The following is an 18,688-nucleotide window of genomic DNA, read 5'->3' on the forward strand; positions in this document are numbered from 1 at the left end:
GAAAGAGATGCAAAGCAGAGTCAGATCTGACTTAGATGAGTTAGTAAGGCTCAGAATCAGTGAGCTTCTACATAGCTGTCTCTTGTGAACCAGTGAGCCTGCACTGACGGTGGTTCCCTTACAGGTGACAGCAGAGCTCGACGCTTGGAACGAGGATTTGCTTCGGCAGATGAATGACTTCAACACGGAGGATCTAACACTGGCAGAACAGCGGCTGCAGCGCCACACAGAGCGGAAGCTAGCCATGAACAACATGACCTTTGAGGTCATCCAGCAGGGCCAGGATCTGCACCAGTACATCATGGAGGTCCAGGCCTCAGGTAGGAGACCTGTCCTGTGCTTATGCGTCCAGCAGGGAGATGATGAAAACAAGAACACCAATCAGCTTAACTCCAAGGGGCATTTCCACTCCACTCATTCATTCTCTTCCCACAGGTACAAGAAACAGAGAGTTTTGTACCATTAAAAAAAAAAAAAAGAAACTGAACCGTGAGAGCTGAAATTGTTTGTCTGAGGTTGCCCAGTTAGCTATCATAAAGACAGGAATAGGACCAGGTTTCTTCTGGTGCTGCGGCTGCTGCTGCTGCCAAGTCGCTTCAGTTGTGTCTGACTCTGTGCGACTCCATAGACAGCAGCCCACCAGGCACTCCCATACCTGGGATTTTCTAGGCAAGAACACTGGAGTGGGTTGCCATTTCCTTCCCCAGTGCATGAAAGTGAAAAGTGAAAGGGAAGTCGCTCAGTCCTGTCCGACTCTTCACTACCCCATGGACTGCAGCCTACCAGGCTCCTCCATCCATGGGATTTTCCAGGCAAGAGTACTGGAGTGGGTTGCCATTGCCTTCTCCATGGTGCTGTGGGGAGAAAGGGAAAAACCAATGATGGAAATTAGCACAGATTCACAAACATGGTGCTCTAGAGAAGTAAACCAGGTGGGCTCCAAATGCCATTAGCCATCCTTGTGACTTGTATTCAGATGTGTAGATATTGCTGTTCCACGCCTACCCCCTGCACAAACTCTCCTAGCCTATCCTTCACCCTCAGGGCTGACTCCTCATCTCCAGTCCATGCCTCTCAGTGTTACTCAGTCAGTCGTGTCCAACTCTTTGCAATCCCATGGACTGTAGCCCACCAGGCTCCTCTGTCCACGGAGTTCTCCAGGCAGGAATACTGGAGTGGGTTGTTGTGCCCTTCTCCAGGGATCTTCCCAACCCGGGGATCGAACCCAGGTCTCCTGCATTGCAGGCAGATTCTTTACCAACTGAGCCACCAGGGAAGCCCTCCCAGAGTCCTCATTTTTCTTATCACTAGTCTGTGTGTGAGTATAAGAAGTACTGACAAAATTTATGGCAAGGTCATATAATTTTATAACTTCTCAAAAAACACATGGCTGTTACTCAGACTAGACTTCTTTTTCTATTTAGAATTTATTCGTTGTTTATCCAACAAATGCACGGACTCTAAGTTTCAGCTGCCACTTTCCAGAACAGCCTTTGAACTCAGAGCTGGAGAGAGCCATAGTGGTTCCCTAGTCCAGAAGGAAGAAGTTATTGGTCTGGGCCTAAAACTAGTAGACTGCCAGAGCCCAGGTTTCCTCACCCCCACCACCCCACGTCCTCCAGGAAGAGGCAGGCAGGAGCTCAGGCCATCAACTCTCTGAAACATGGTTGGTCCATGTCTCTGTTGATTTAGAATCATGAGATTGTCAGACAGACCTTAGCAATCAAACTTGACTTTAGGGTACTGTGCTTCTTTTAATGATCTGAAAGAGGACATACCACCATTCAAAGGAACTTCACTCCTAACAGGAGGAGAGATATCTAGTAAATTCTATTTACTTTGATCAGCATTATCTTTCCTTGAATGTTCATTTGTGTTGTGAACAGGCTGCAGCTGTCTGTGAGACACTGTTTTCAGGGTTCAGATCATGCTCCACACAGCTCCAGGAGGAGCCCTTATTCACTTTGTGGTATATCTGGGGATTATTTTAAAAATGACAATACCCAGATACTCTGATTTAGCAACTCTGAATGGGGCTTGGGCCTTGGCAAAACCTTCTCAGATGATGCCACCGTGCGGCCAGGGCTGAGAATCACTGCTTTTTATCGTGAAGGTTAAATCACAGCAGCCGATATCTCTGGTGTACCTTAGAACAGCAACTTCCAATTGTGGTCCCCAGATCAGCAGTATCAGTATTACCTGAGTTCTTGTTAGAAATGCAAATTCAGGTGCCCATCCCCAGAACCTGCCAAGTCATAATCTCTCAGGCATGAGGCCCAACAGTAAGCCCTCCAAGTGATTCTGATGTACTAATCTAGGACTGCTGATCTAGGACCTCCTCTAAGTGTGGGCCCTGAGCCAGCAGCACCAGCATTGCTCAAGAGCTGATTGGGAAAACAGAATCCAAGACTTAGGAATCTGAACCTCATTTTATCTTCAGGTAAATCATGTGCACGTTAAAGTTTGAGAAGTGGTATTCTTGGCCACAGCTGTACCTTTTCAAGGCCTTATTACAGAAGGGGAAAACTGATGGAGAACCTTGTCTGGACTCAAGGTTTCACCCTATAGCTTGTCCTCATGATCTTCAAGATAGCCGGCTATCCAACTAAGATAGGGAAACATGAGAGAATGCAGACACAGTACCTAGGAAGGAGGCTGTGCAGAGAAACTCTGCAGGTACGCTTATCCCTTCATCCCTCAGTACTGATGTGTCTCTCAGGTGGAGAGCCTCATCTGCCTGAAGACTTGCAGCACTTAGGAGCAAGGTGCTGGTATGATCCTGGGCAAGTGCACCTCTGTCCAAGAGCCAGGTATCCTTGGTAACAGAAAGACTGCCAGGAGCTAGTAGTCCCTGTAGACTGACTGTGCTTGGCGGTCCCCTTCACCATGAGGGCTGAGTGGGTGAAAACACCCCAGGCAGATGGGCTGCCCACCCCCACATATCCTGTTCTAGAAATGAACTTTGTCAAAAGAGCCTTGGTTGGCCTCTTCTGCCCTCTCTGCTGGGACGGCTGTTCCTGCTCCTCCTCGGCTAGCTGTTCAGTCTGGCATAGCCCACGAGACCTCCAGGGGAGCGGTTCCAGGGCTCTCAGGGAAGCTTCCTCTGCTACCATGTGCCTGTCCTGCAGAGGAGGTGTCTGTCTCATCTCTGGCTTGGAGGGAGGGCAGCATCACACCGGAGCTGGGACTGGGAGTGGAAGTTGAAGGTGGTCTGAGAGTGGGCCTTGCCAAGAACCTGGGTGGCTGAAGAAGGCAGAACTTCAGAGACACAGGACTCAGGGAACAAATGGGTTGGGCATTTGCCTTGTATGTCTAATGAATTATATTTGAACTAGAGGTAAAAAAAACCTGCTGTCTCAGAAAAAGAACAATTGGAAAAATGAAGAATTTGGTTGCTATGTAGCTTTCCAAGCTGAATTAATCAAGGGCTTATGCTTTGATTTTTATAGGAATAAATGGAAGTAGGGAATTTCCTTACACTTACTTTTAGGTGTGAACTTTGTAACATTCAGCCAGGTTCTACTAAATCCACCTGATTTGCTAAGAGCCATAACCAAAGCAAAAGCCTCTGCTTAAATCATCATCAGCCTTAAAAGTAGTTGGCAAAATAGGAACATTTTCTTTACCTGCACATTATTTAGGGTTATCTATTGGGCCTCAACTTAGGAAGTGGCAGGCTTTTCTGGAAAGAGTCGTGCTGGGTCAAACACGCTGGTGGAATTCAAGGTCCAGCTGCACCACCAACAAGCAGTCTGACTTTGGAAGTCACTATTCTTTCTCTGTAGACCTTAGTTTCTTCTTCCGTCTAGTGTGAAAGGTGGGCCTTCATTCTTAAACTTCCCTTCAGTTCTCACTTGCCATGATTTAGCCTCACTGCCCCCACTGGTTATGCCCCAGCTCGTCTCCCTAATGTTATCTGACCATGCAGCTGTTACATGTGACCTTAGAAATAAAACAAGAGCTGTATATCTTGTGCATATGTTCCTTTCATGGTTTAATCAAGTTCTCTCTTTATGCAAGGTCTCTAAGTGAAAACTCTTTGGAGTGTGTGGCAATGGTGCTTAAAATTTACTGTGCTTGGGAAGAACCCAGTCCCAGCACTTAAATTCTTAAAGTAAGTTGTGAGGATCACTCGTCTCTTTGGACATAGGGGTTAATCGTACAGCCAGGAGAGACAGAAACTTCTGGGTTGGAATCTGCATCATATCTCCCACTGCATGGGTTCCCTGAGCATGTTATCCAATCTCTCCAAGCCTCACCTTCCTCTAAAAAACAGCAATTATAGGAATCCTAACCATATGAAGTCACTGTGAGCATGCAGTGGGGTGAAACATGAGCCTGGTATGAGTTCAGTAAAGCTTGATAACTATTGTACATTGTACTGATACGGTAGCTCACACTGAATTCTATTAGGGTTATTTGTGTTCCTGTAGCTTCTCCAGCAGCATGAGGGCGGGTCATTTCCTTCTTTCTCTTTACATTTCCAGCATCCAGCAGACTGGGTATGTCTCACTCATAGCAAATTCTCTATATTGACATTTGCTGAATTAATCAAGTGAACATCAGTCTGGGAGAAACCGATATACATAAAAATAATGGACCGCAAATAATTGTACTTATGTTGTAAAAGGAAAGAAAAGGCCTGTGTTCTTCCAAAATGTAAGCTACTCTGGGGTGAAGGAATGTGGCTCTGAGAGGAAGCGAAGAGAAGCTGATGTAAAACAATGGTTCTCAGCCTGACTACATATTTTGGAATCACCTGGAGAGCTTCTTAAAAATACCAGTGTCTGGATCCCACTCCGCAGGGATTCTTATTTAATTGGTCTGGAGTGGGCCCAGATTTTTTTAAACTTCCCAGGTGATTCTAATATATAGCCAGGGTCGAAAATGCTAATCTAAAAACCTGATTAAAGGACTTTGTAATTTCTGAACTGGGTGTTAATTGAGGTAGTGACACAGAAAGAGGAGTTGGGGGAGGAGAAAAGAGAAAAGAAAATGTTCTCTATCTGAGGCAGACACAGATATTTAAAGAACATACAGACAGTTGAAAAACATGTTACAAGTATGGGCAGTGTAGCCAGAAATACCTAACTCTACCCTAGACCACAGCCACCTCTCTCCATAAGGAAATTAAAGTGGCAGCAAAGGAAAACAAAACAACATTTTATTACCAACTGTGGCCTTGAGCCCTAAGTAATTGCTATGCTGAACATTCTGGTAACTGAGTGTAGCCTAAGGAATGTCTCTGTTCATGGATCGCTGACCATTGTTCCATCTTATCCAGTGTATCCCATTCTTCATTGCATGTTGGAATCACCCTGGGAACCTTAAGGTGGGAATTCCTGTTGCCTGGTTCCTACCCATAGAGATTTTTGATGTTGTTGGTCTGGGCTGTGGCCAGGACATGGTGACTTTTGAAGTTCTCCAGATGAATCTTATGTGAGCCAAGGTTGAGAGCACTAGTCTAGTAGCATCCAAATCATCATTTCTAATGATATACTTTGAACAAGGTAATAAACATCTGATGGTAAGATTTTCTATTTACATTTTATATGTCATTCAGTAGTCCCATCAGTAATCAACACAGAATATAATTTCCCCCAAGGGAAAGGAAAAAGTGGGGACATGGGTGTTTTTTGAGCCTACTAAATGCCAGGCCCTGTATCCACCTTATCTCTCTTAGTCCTCATAACAATCCTGAGGATTCAGTGTTCAGATTCCCGTCTTACACGGGCTCAGAGGGGATTTGGAACCCAGAGACTCACTGTTAATGGGTTGCAGAGCCTGCATTCCAACCTAACTCTGTCCCCAGAGCTCTCAGATCACCCATGTTCTTCCTTAAAGAGGCCCCTGTGTTCACTAAACAGGTATTTTGGGAGTGTTACGTGTCAAGCACTGTGCTAGGTCCTGAAGAAGCTGAGATGCATGAAATAGAAATGGTCCTGGCCCCAGGGAACCTAGATTACTGTGAGGACACAGACAAGTTAGTAAGGAACCGACCTCAGCGGAAGTGTTCTGACACAAGGATATTTGCAGGACATTGTGGAGGTACATCAGAAAGAAATTTCAATACAGCTTTCTCTAGAGAGGCTGGCAAACTATTTCAGTATGAATATATTTCATTACTTGATGGAAAAGACAAACACATCTTATTGCATCTCTGGAGAGCCCCTAAGGAAGACAGTTAGGCCTCAGACTAGATTGAAAGCAGTAATGTCAATACACAAAAATACTATTTGCTATTGATTGATGCTGCTTACCAGTTGATGGGTATTAGCTGGGACTCATGTCAGTGTGTTTGTGGGCACCAGGAAAGAGGCATGAGTTTCTGTTCTTCTAGGTATTGCTGGAGTAACTCTGCATGTTCTTCCCGTTCACTTCATTCACGTGATGAGTTGTTGAGTGTAGAAATGCAATAGGCATTTTCTTCACCCATTTTATTTCCTGTTCATCTCATTTAAAAAAATCAAGTGAAATTAATGAAAATGAAGGACTGGAGTCTCAGGGCAGGCAGGTTCTGGATGTTGTTCTAAGCAGGTGGCTGGCCCCTTTGATGAGGTACCAAGCTTAGATAGCCCATTTGCATGTGATGTGGCAGGTGTGAGCCATGAGCTTCCCATAGAAAGACACTTAGCCCAAGCCCAGCATACTAAACACTAGAGATGCATGCAGAATGAAAACAAAATGGAAAAAAAATATCTGCATTGTGGCTGGAAGCAAGGATCTACTTCTGCAGGTGGATCTTATATTACATTTTTAGGAAGTAAATGTGGAGGTCAAGGGTCATCCCATGATGCCTAGCAATGCAAAGGTAGAAATTTTTCTTTATCTTTTTGTTTTATTTCAGTCAAAGTAATGCTCTACCACATCCTCTTGGTTATTGAAAATAGTAAGTGGAGGGAGTTGACTGCCAAAAGAACAAGCCATTCCCTTCTCTGTCTCCCACAGATACAGATTTTCAGGACCTGGGACTTAGAATTATGAAACCAACAGAAAAAATAAACATGGAAAGATACTGAAGTTACTACATGTAATACCAGAAAAAAAATCTCCCACTCTCCCATATTGTCTTATATAAAACACTATTTGGGGCTCTGGAAATGAATTTCCCTTCACACGTATAGACTTTCCTTATACACTCCCACTGCATCAGGCCACTGTGTTGGTGGTGGCAGTGATGAATTTCTGATGGTGTCAGTCAGAGTGAGGGGGGAGTCTCAAAAGGGCAATTTTTTTAATGTGGCCGTACACTGAGATTTTGGGGCTCCTCTGAGTGAGATCTCCATGGAAGTAACTATACTTTGGCACCCTGAACCTCATGGTTAGTTGGGATTCTGTTTGTCAGTATCAGGACCACAACTGCACCAGGTCATAGATTCCAGGATATGGGCTCAGGGAAAGGATCTGGACAAAATTAAGAATCTGAGGAGCCAGGTGGAGTCAGGGATCAGAAGGAGGCAAGCAATCCAGAGTTAGGATTTTCCCAAAGCCAAGGATCTGAGCAGGGCTGAATCAGAAATAGCTGGACAGTAAGAATCAAGAAATAATGCAACTTGCATGAAGTTGAAGATAGGAGCCAAGAAGACATGGCTGTCAGAAGATAGAAAGTTGAAAGTTTGAGTCAGGAACCAGGAAAGCCGTGGGACTGAGGAGCAAAGCATGTTTATTGTCATCATATATTAGATACTTATATATATATTATATATTATCTCACTGAATCCTCCCAACCAGCTCCTGAGATAGGTGGGTATGTAAAATCCCATTGTACATGTAAGGAAAGTGAAGTTTCTGAAAGCTTAGGTAACTTGCCAAGATCAGGATTCTGATTTGGGACAGGCTTCACACATTCCGTGTGCTCTATCACAGCAAGTAAGGAATCACAGTCAAGTCACTAGAGGACAGAAGGACCTTGATAACTAGCCAGTGCCTTTGCTCCATCTTAGAGTTCTTTAGTGACCCTTGCTGAAGCAGAAATCTGTTGGAGAAAGGCTACTTTAGGCCTATTGGTGATAATGTGTGAATAGGAGCTCTGGTTTGGAGAAGAGAGGAAGTGTGTGTGTGTGCGCACATGCCTGTGTGCTGGGAGAGGTACTCCAAAAAAATAAGGCAGGGAGGTCCGGGGTTTTACACAAGGAGTGGAGCCACAGCTTCTGCCTGATGGGTGTTGATTCGTCTCCCATCAAAGTCAGGTGGTTGGCAGTTTATTAATAAACTTTGGGAGCCCTTGTTGGTGACTGGTGGGGCTTTCTAATGCTTTGAATCAGTAGAAGGATGAGCAAACTCTCCTGTGGGCACAGTTTTAGTGTGATGATTTTTCTAAATGGATAAGTACTCAGTGTGTGCTAAGTTGCTTCAGTCATGTCTGACTCTTTATGACCCCATGAACTCTAGCCCACCAGGCTCCTCTTGCCATGGGATTCTCCAGGCAAGAATACTGGAGTGGATTGCCATTTCCTTCTCCAGGGGATCTTCCCCACCCAGGGACTGAACCCATGTCTCTTGTATTGGCAAGTGGATTCTTTACTGCTGAACCACCTGGGAAGGCCAAGTATTCAGTACCCCTGTGATATTGCTGGGGTGTGGTTATCAGGCATGTTTGCCTTTTTTTGATAAACAATAGAGCTAGCAGGTATTTCTAAGAGTGCTTTTTTAGGGAACCTAAGTAGTTGAGTAATAAAATTACCACTGGTGGCCAGCTATTCTCTTCAGAATGCATTTAGCTTCTAATCATGAATTTCATCTGACCAGCTGAAAGAGAGTGTGCCTTTGGCAGAAGTTCCTGAGACAGCGTCTTTTGGGCTTTGTTTTGTATTTCCCAATGTAATCCAAAGGCTTGGTTGTGAATATTCTGGGTGTTGGCAAACCACCCAGTAAGGACTGCTGTATGCGGTCTTGTCTGGGGATGGACTCCAGTAAACCACCTCTTTGACTCCAGTTAGTAAGGAGCTGATCATCTGTTAAAGAGTTGTTCCCCGGCAAAGGATCAGTTAATCCAATAGAGATGGTGTGCTTTGAGCATCTCAAAGGCCCATTATGATGATTTATCCCTTTTCACAGAGTGATATGCAGAGGTTGGGAGGGTACTGGTGTCGTCTTTACGAATTCCAGCTTTCATATGCATGTTGAAGGAAATGTAGTCTTTACCATACTACCTGGTTTTTAATTGTTTACATTTTGTTTTAATCAGGGATTGAGTTAATCTGTGAAAAAGACATTGATCTGGCAGCCCAGGTACAGGAGCTATTAGAGTTTCTCCATGAGAAACAGCATGAGTTGGAGCTCAACGCAGAGCAGACCCACAAGCGACTTGAGCAGTGCCTCCAGCTGCGGCACCTCCAGGCCGAGGTCAAACAGGTGAGCCTGGCCCTCCACCTTCAGCCTGGGCTTTCCAGTGGCTGAGTCTGGTCTGGGCCTGCTCCTGGTATGGGGTAAGGCATACAGAGCCTCAGGTGTGACCAGAATTTAGGAATAGGTAAGTTAAGGAATGGTTGTATTAGCTTCTGAAAGCTAGTCTGCTGTCTATTGACTCTAACAAACAGATCTAATGGTCCAGTGGCTCAGACTTACAAATGCATTATTTCTCTGGCATATAACAATCTAAGGAGAACATCTTCTTAGGGCTTTTCCAAGTTGTCCTCAGTCACTGAATCCATTCTCTTCCTTTCTGTCCTCAATCCTGCATAGAGTTCATGGGAAAGGCAAAGCCTTTATCAATAGACATATTCAGACTTTAGAGCCAGACTGATTAATTTGGGGGCACCTATATGTCTAGTAAGGACCTGACATATTCTTGATAATAAGTGGTAGCCATCATTCAGTTTCCATTATTCTTTTCAGTGTATTTGTGGTTTTTATAAAATGTTCTCGCCACATTAAAGCCAACTTTAAAGAGTTCTTACCTGTATGAGACATGATACTATCTATTGTCCTAAAGGATATTCCTGTACCATTCCTAGGGATTTATAGGAACATACACACAATGACCAATGATACATTTTAAATATACTACATATTTATATTATAAACAGACTAAATGGGAATTTTCAGCATAATGATTGATGACTTCCTATTTAGGCAAAGTGGGACTGAAGAAATCCGAATATAATTATAGTTCCACTTATTGAGTGTCATAGACCTTTTATACCTATCTCTTCATCAATCCTCACAACCATTCTCTGAAGCAAACATTACTCTCCTTTCAGAGGAAGTCACTGAAGCTTAGCAAGGTCACCAGACAAAGGTCACACTGAAGAAAGAACTCGCCATCACCTTCCACATGTCCAGGAGGACTTCCTGGCAGGGTAGACCCCACAGCACGTCAGTGTTTGCTTCTTCTGCTCCAGACTCTCCCACTCAACCCGTTTCCCTGCTTCCTCTAGGCAGAGCCCTGCCCAAAATATCATGTTCAGTAACCACTGGCACTTTTAGATTTAAGTCTATCAATTTAGCACAGGGAACAAAAATACATTTTATAATTATTTCTTGGTCCCTTTTATTCAAGGTAGTCCTTGTTAATGCCTATGCTTATATAGTTATTATATATTATTTATTATAATGTGCAAAATTACCTTCTCTGTGCCCCTTCTTTTTCAATCAGTGCTGAGTCCTCACATTCTGTGCTAAAGATTCATCTTGAGCACCGGTGACATCACTGAGCCCTAAGCAAAGCCAGGTCACAGCACTGCCATCCAGGTTTTTTTCAGTTTAATTATCCTGGGGTCATACCTAATTGTCTAGAGAGACATGTTACTTGTGGTGACATGGTAGAAACCCTAGCAGGCCCAGAGTAGGGATGAGTATTCAAATTCTGAATCTCCTGGCAGCAATGATAGTAATTTCTTTCTTATGAGAAGTACTTTCTCATTTGTGATCTCAATTTAGGAGAAAAAGTCCATGAGAGACAGTGGTGTACGTTTACTTTACAAATGAGGAACTGAGGTACTATAAGATGAGTGTTCCCAGGGCCTCATGGCTGCTTAGCTGAAACCCGAGCCCAGGCCTCCGAAATCCAGACCTGGGAGTTCTCCTCTGCTCTTTGTTCATGGTCATCTCAATAAACTGGATAACAGGAAAATTATTCCTAATTGAATTTTTGAGATGGAAGTACCAGACCACCTTACCTGTCTCCTGGAAAACCTGCATGCAGGTCAAGAAGCAACAGTTAAAACCAGACATGGAACAACGGACTGGTTCAAAATTGGGAAAGGAGTACAAGGCCATATATCATCACCTTGCTTATTTAACTTATATGCAGAGTACATCATGTGAAATGCTGGGCTGGATGAATTACAAGCTGGAATCAAGATTGCTGAGAGAAATATCAACAACTTCAGATATGCAGATGATACCACTCTAATGGCAGGAAATGAAGAGAAACTAAAGAGCCTCTTGAAGAAGGTGAAAAAAGAGAGTGAAAAACCTGGCTTAAAATTCAGCATTCAAAAAACTAAGATCATGACATCTGGTCCCATCACTTCATGGCAGATAGCAGGGAAAAAAGTGGAAATAATGACAGATTTTCTTTCCTTGGGCTCCAAAATCACTGTGGATGGTAACTGTGGCCATGAAATTAAGACTCTTGCTCCTTGGAAAGAAAGTTATGACAAACCTAGACAGCATATTAAAAAGCAGACACATCACTTTGCCAGCAAAGGTCCATATAGTCAAAGCTATGGTTTTTCAGTAGTCATGTATGGATGTGAAAGTTGGACCATAAAGAAGGCTGAGTGTTGAACAATTGATGCTTTCGAATTGTGGTGCTAGAATAGACTCTAGAGAGTCCCTTGGACTTCATGGAGATCAAACCAGTCAACCTTAAAGGAAATCAACCCTGAATATTCATTGGAAGGACTGATGCTGAAGCTGTAGCTCCAATATTTTGGCCACCTGAATCGAGCCAACTAATTGGAAAAGAGCTTGTTGCTGGGAAGGACTGAAAGCAAGAGTAGAAGCGGGTGACAGAGGATAAGATGGTTAGATAGAATCACCAACTCAATGGACGTGAATTTGAGCCAACTCTGGGAGAGAGTGAAAGACAGGGAAGCCTGGGGTGCTGCAGTGCATGGTACGCAAAGAGGTGGATGTGACTTAGTGACGGAACAACAGCAACATCGTACGCAAAGAGGTGGACGTGACTTAGTGACGGAACAACAGCAACATCGTATAGTTTTGTTTGCATTCTTTGTTTCTTATTTATTTTTGTTACAGAATTCATAGTAGAGCCAACTCTCTAATTATGTTTTTCTTGACTACGATGAAAATGGAAATGAAATGAATTTCCAGATGTTCCAAGCTGCTTTTAGAAAAGGCAGAGGAACCAAAGATCAAATTGCCAACATCCACTGGATCATGGAAAAAGCAAGAGAGTTCCAGAAAAACATCTATTTCTGCTTTATTGACTATGTCAAAGCCTTTGACTGTGTGGATCACAATAAACTGTGGAAAATTCTGAAAGAGATGAGAATACCAGACCACATGACCTCCTGACCACCAGACCATCTGCCTCTTGAGAAACCTATATGCAGGTCAGAAAGCAACAGGTAGAACTGGACATGGAACAACAGACTGGTTCCAAATAGGAAAAGGAGGACGTCAAGGCTGGATATTGTCACCCTGCTTATTTAACTTCTATGCAGAGTACATCATGAGAAACGCTGGGCTGGAAGAAGCACAAGTTTGAATCAAGATTGCCGGGAGAAATATCAATCACCTCAGATATGCAGATGACACCACCCTTATGGCAGAAAGTGAAGAGGAACTAAAAAGCCTCTTGATGAAAGAGAAAGAGGAGAGTGAAAAAGTTGGCTTAAACCTCAACATTCAGAAAACAAAGATCATGGCATCTGGTCCCATCACTTCATGGGAAATAGATGGGAAACAGTGGAAACAGTGTCAGACTTTATCTTGGGGGGCTCCAAAATCACTGTAGATGGTGACTGCAGCCATGAAATTAAAAGACACTTACTCATTGGAAGAAAAGTTATGACCAACCTAGATAGCATATTCAAAAGCAGAGACATTACTTTGCCAATAAAGGTCTGTCTAGTCAAGGCTATGGTTTTTCCAGTGGTCATGTATGGATGTGAGAGTTGAACTGTGAAGAAAGCTGAGCACCGAAGAATTGATGCTTTTGAACTGTGGTGTTGGAGAAGACTCTTGAGAGTCCCTTGGACTGCAAGGAGATCCAACCAGTCCATTCTGAAGGAGATCAACCCTGGGATTTCTTTGGAAGGACTGATGCTAAAGCTGAAACTCCAGTACTTTGGCCACCTCACGCGAAGAGTTGACTCATTGGAAAAGACTCTGATGCTGGGAGGGATTGGGGGCAGGAGGAGAAGGGGCCAACAGAGGATGAGATGGCTGGATGGCATCACTGACTCAATGGACATGAGTCTGAGTGAACTCCGGGAGATGGTGATGGACAGGGAGGCCTGGCGTGCTGCGATTCATGGGGTCGCAAAGAGTCGGACACGACTGAGCAACTGAACTGAACTGAACTGAACTGACTGCGGTGAAAATGGAAATGAAATGAATTTTTAACCTTCCAAGTATACATTCTGTACAGGATGGGGAGCTGAAGGATGATAGGTAGTTTTTCAAGTGGGTAAGTAGATTATATATGGATCATCCAGGCTCGATTAATTACATACATTCCCATTCAGTATTCCATGAATTATAGAGCAAAAAAAATGTTCTTCTGGAATTTGAAATTCCAGAAGAGAAAATTCTGGAAAGAGAAAACTCCTTCTTCTCTTCACCATGGCAAGAATGACACATGGGGATTGTAGTTCAAAATGGTACTGGATGGCTGAGATCAGCCTTTAGGAAATCACGAAGGCCTTGGCAAAGGATATCAGCCCTTGCAGGTGCCAAGGGACTGCTGTCCCATTAAGCCATTATGCCTCATTAAACAGCCTTGTTCTCCTTGTCAGCATGGGCTCTTTCTTTAGGGAGTCATCTAATCCAGTTTCAGAGAAGGCTTTGGAGGTTTGATGGAAGTTGGTGGAGCAGGAAATATTGACTTGGAAGCTGTTGACACTTGGAAAGAGGGAGTTAATTTAGATGTCAGTATTGATCATGTGGGCTAAATTTAGACACCAGCTTGAGGGTTTCTCTTTGGAATGTACTCTCAAAAAAAAAAAAAAAAAAGGACACCTTAATTGAAGTGCCATTAATAGAGACAGAAAGGGAGAGGACAACACTGTGTTATGTCTCTGTCATTATAGCTCAGAGGTTAAAGGTTTAGATTGGGCCTTCATAACCTATGTGCAGTTAGACCACAGTTATATTAAACTGGAGCTCTGAGGAGCAATGATATCACAGATGTTGACTAAAAATAATTTTCAAGTATTTAGAACAAATAAAACTGATTAACGCAACTGATTTGCTTTCTGAGGGATTACTTAGGACTTTGTATCTAAGATAAATGGCCCCAGCATCTCCAGAGAAATGCTGAGTCTTGAAGGGAAACCACTCCCCTGATTCCCATGGTCCAGGGCCCTAGACCACCCAGATACCCCCTTTCTTCTAAAAAAAAAATTGTTTAGATTATTCTCCAGACCCCACAGAATGCTTTGGTTGTTTTCCAGGAAAATTGCTACTCTAGTAAGGATGACCTTACATTTATTAGATAATTGAGGGAGATTTGAAAAACCTATTTAGTGGGCATAAAACTAAATGAATGCCCATATGTATTCCTGCAGAGCAATGCATTTAGCAGAAAATAGGCCAAAATGGATTTGTGGGATGTTGGAGCTCTGAGCTATGGGAAAATAAATTGTACTTATTTGTCTACTAAAGACATTGACTTAAATTATCCCTGTGGACTGAACACTGGCCAATATTTGCATATGATCAAGATAGGAATTTAAAACAAAGGAGAAAATATTACCTTCTCCTCATATTCATATAGAAAATACCATTTAATTCTGTTCACTGTACATAATAATTAAAAGGAGTTGGAGTAGTACCAAAAGATAGGCAGCCATAGGGACAAGTATCATCCATTTGTTTCAAAATGGAGATAATTAAGAAGACACAGTCAGAGTCTATAAAACCATGAAAGATAAACACATACAATCTCATAAATGTGAATTTTTTAAACTAAGAACACTAGAAATATAACAGGCTCCCATTTAACCACCTGAGAGACTGACAATTTTCCTGTGGCTAGATTTCAGTAACGAGTGTGCCTTGTGATAAATCATCTGCAGTAGCAGGAGCCTCATAGGTTTCCTGTCAGTGTGACCTAGAGAACACAGTCATAGCCAAGCAACTTCCCCAACCTACATGGGCACAGGATCCAGCTTGCCCAGCTTAGGTGGCATCATCATTTTAGACAGTCACATCTAGTTAACCAAATCCACTCTTCTCCTAACTCGGTTATCTGAGCTTCCTTGGCCTAACGAAACAGTAGATCTCTATGTTCAGTCCCCCCTCAGCCTGACTGAGCTGAATTGGTGACCTAACTCCCAAATCCCCGAGCAGCAATACTCTTCCCAACCCGCATTTCTGCAGGGCTATGTTTCTCTGTTATCCTGTGGTTATAGGGACAGTCTCTGAATTTTGAAAGAAGTATGGAATATTATGGCTCCAAGTGACCTTTAAAGACCATCTAACCTATTAGTAAACTATGGTCCAAGATGAATGATATGTAAAATGTGCATTTAGAGGATTACATCTTATAGTTTACAAAATACTTTTACAGTAATTATTTCATTTCATCAATACCTTGTGACTTATCATTTTACAGATAAGAAAACTAAGCCTCAGGGAGATTAAATGATGTTTCGAAAGTCAAATAGCTCAAGATTAGTGGGGCCAATATTTCTCATGTTTGTTACAAAATTTCTTCTACTACCTTCCTCTCATTTGGATGCTCACAGAGAATAAATAACCAATTTTATGAACCAGGAAGATAAAATGATGACAGTAATGAAAAATTATACCAACAAGAGTTATTGATCAGAGCACAAAGACTGATGATAACAAAACAGCTAAGGTATCTATATCTCATCAGAATATACAAATAAACTCTGCAAATACTAGAATATAAGTTGGTATTCCTAAATTCTTTTTCTTCTCATTGTGAGAGGTATAATTGAAGAATCATAGTTAGGTTTGTCTCAAAACTAAAAATCACCACCATCATCAGGCTTTGCCTTAACATTATGCTACATCAATACTGATATAGGAAGGAAAGATATCGTACCTTTACAGATGAAAAAGCTGTGGCTCAGGGGAGTTAAGTGACTTTATCAGGTAGAAACAAAGCCAGGTGTTTTGACTTAAGATTTTGTGTTCTTTCAACATAGTCTCAGTTCTGCTTCTAGGACTGAGTCCAGGACTTCAACATGGGAGATTTGATTCTAGGAAGATAAAAATGCTTGTAGTTTAATCATTGGCATCAATCCCACCCCTGAACCAAGCCATTGATTAAACTGCCATGCATTTTTGTCTTCCTAAAATCCAATTTCCTATTTAAAGTCCTGGAATGCCTTTATAAACAACATTTGGGAAATAAAAATGAACAAGGATATCAAGGATATGGCATGATTTAATGTAAGATGCAGAGACTAAAACCTATCATATTTCTAAATGGAGAATCTGGTAGATGGAGATCCCACAACTATAGCTATAACTGATGTTTTCAGTTGGCTCAAAATAGAGAGGAACATATTCCAGCAAGACTGAAGAGGCCCAGAGGGAGTCAGATTGCCCCCTACAAGCGTTGATTTGTGATGCACATTGAGAAAATGTTTCTTTGACACCCTCAAGTGAATCTTGAACCAAGCAAGATGTGATGAATCATGGCAGAAGGACTTACATAGTTCAGAAATATAAATTATGAGCTCCATTTTCCAAAGGAGTGAAGCATTTGGGCATGCAATCTGTGTATGCATGTACCCAAACTTACAGCCAGCTTTTAGACATCATAAGCGCCTCTAGTCAGCCAACTACAGTGCACCAGTGGCATCAGAGATTTCACACATACACTCTGAACAGTTATTTCCTGCAACTAATTGCTTTACAGATTGGCATCTCATCTGCAATCTGCCAGACAGCCCATGAATTAACATCTCAATCCAAATAGCCCAGCTTCAATGGGATTTATGTCCCAGTGTTATCTGTGCACAATATGGCATCAGTCATTGTCTGCCCAAGGAGGACATTTGAGAAATGCCGCTGAGGATTGTGGGAAAGGAGACTAGGATTAATATTTTTCTAATTGTTTAACATGAAGAAGTTGAGAGGAAAAAAAAAAGTCTCAAAAACTCTGAAACAGATTGTGATGTCTTCTGCTTTGCCTTGAGGGAACAGATGGATGGTATTTACTGCTCTTGAAATTTCAGAAGAACTTTTATTTCCTCTCCAAGCAAACTCTCAGACTCTTTAATAAAGCAAATATTTGGCAATTTTCTGATGACCAGACACAAGGTAGATTTTCAAGGCCTAATACTTCCAGTTTGATTATTTGCACCAGACTCTATTAGCTGCGTAATTGCCACATTTCCATTTCAGCTAGGACTGTCTAGACAGTATCAGCTGATTCTCCTTCTATTCTAATATTCTCTAGCTGAATTTCCTTTCCCCCAGTACTAGATTAAGATCACCTAGAAATCTTGCTCAGCCTAGCCATAACCTCTAAATACTTTAAATCAGTTATAACATACTCTTTAATTTTCTAATGATCCAGTGTATGGGTGATTCATACTATTTTGCTTGTTTTCTTTTTCCTCCTTTTGGGTTGTTTAACCAATCAAGGCTAACACTTGTCTACTCTTGGCTATTTTGCAAACCATAGGAGGTTGGACCCACTTTTCAGGTGTGACTTGGATATTTTCCACAGTGACTTGGATATTTTCACTCTTTCAAAAATGTTATTGCATACCTGTCATATGAAAAGCACTATGCTAGGCATTGGGTGAGATTATGATATGGTTCATATATTAATCAAGTCTTCCGGAAGTTTACATTCTAATGAGGGGAAATGAAACATAGGTCAAAATAACCAAATAAGGCAGACTTCCGTGAGTGCCAGAGAATGGTCTGGTTTCACTAGATGATGAAGAAATTGTTTCTAATAGGTGTGTTGAGATATAGAAGATTTCAAGCAGTTGTTGGCCTTAAAAAAGAAAAGGATAATATACCAATATTCCATACATATGGAATATATTTATTTCTACCATACTGTGTTCCAGAAGGAACTTATACCTACAGTGCAATCAGATAAAATAATATTTAAATTAAGTAGCTGAGGAGACTGGGATTGAAGAGTGATAAGGGTAGGAAAGAAAATGTGAAGCTGGGAATGAGATTGGTACTTACAATAAATATCTTATGGCACAGGGTTCCAGATAAATTTGGAGAGACTTGACTTATCCAGATCCTTCCTATCTTCTCTTCGTTGTGGGTAGGAGATAGTCAGCTGTCTGACTGAAGGCCATTCACCCGTGCTCTTGTCCCAACTCCCTAGGTCCTGGGATGGATCCGCAATGGGGAGTCGATGCTCAATGCCAGCCTGGTCAACGCCAGCTCTTTGTCTGAAGCAGAGCAGCTACAGCGGGAGCACGAGCAGTTCCAACTAGCCATCGAGGTAACACCCAGATCTGACTGCACTGTCCTCCCTTCCCTTCTCTGCTCTGCAACTTAGGCAGGATGATTCCTCAAGATGTGGGTGTTCCTTTAT

At 42.4% G+C, this 18,688-nt stretch overlaps 1 protein-coding gene across 19 annotated transcripts in view; it reads left to right on the plus strand.

The window, feature by feature from the left end:
• Positions 1 to 18,688, plus strand: part of KALRN (kalirin RhoGEF kinase) — a 699,404-nt gene that overhangs the window by 395,841 nt on the left and 284,875 nt on the right. For all 19 annotated transcript variants that reach the window (XM_042232347.1, XM_042232379.1, XM_042232348.1 and 16 more), the window contains exons 14-16: positions 125 to 320; positions 9,188 to 9,354; positions 18,476 to 18,595. In XM_042232347.1, the coding sequence (XP_042088281.1) occupies positions 125 to 320; positions 9,188 to 9,354; positions 18,476 to 18,595 (483 nt within the window). The remainder of the gene's footprint in view (positions 1 to 124; positions 321 to 9,187; positions 9,355 to 18,475; positions 18,596 to 18,688) is intronic.

This window comes from Ovis aries, chromosome 1 (assembly GCF_016772045.2).
Source record: "Ovis aries strain OAR_USU_Benz2616 breed Rambouillet chromosome 1, ARS-UI_Ramb_v3.0, whole genome shotgun sequence".
Taxonomy (NCBI): Eukaryota; Metazoa; Chordata; class Mammalia; order Artiodactyla; family Bovidae; genus Ovis; species Ovis aries.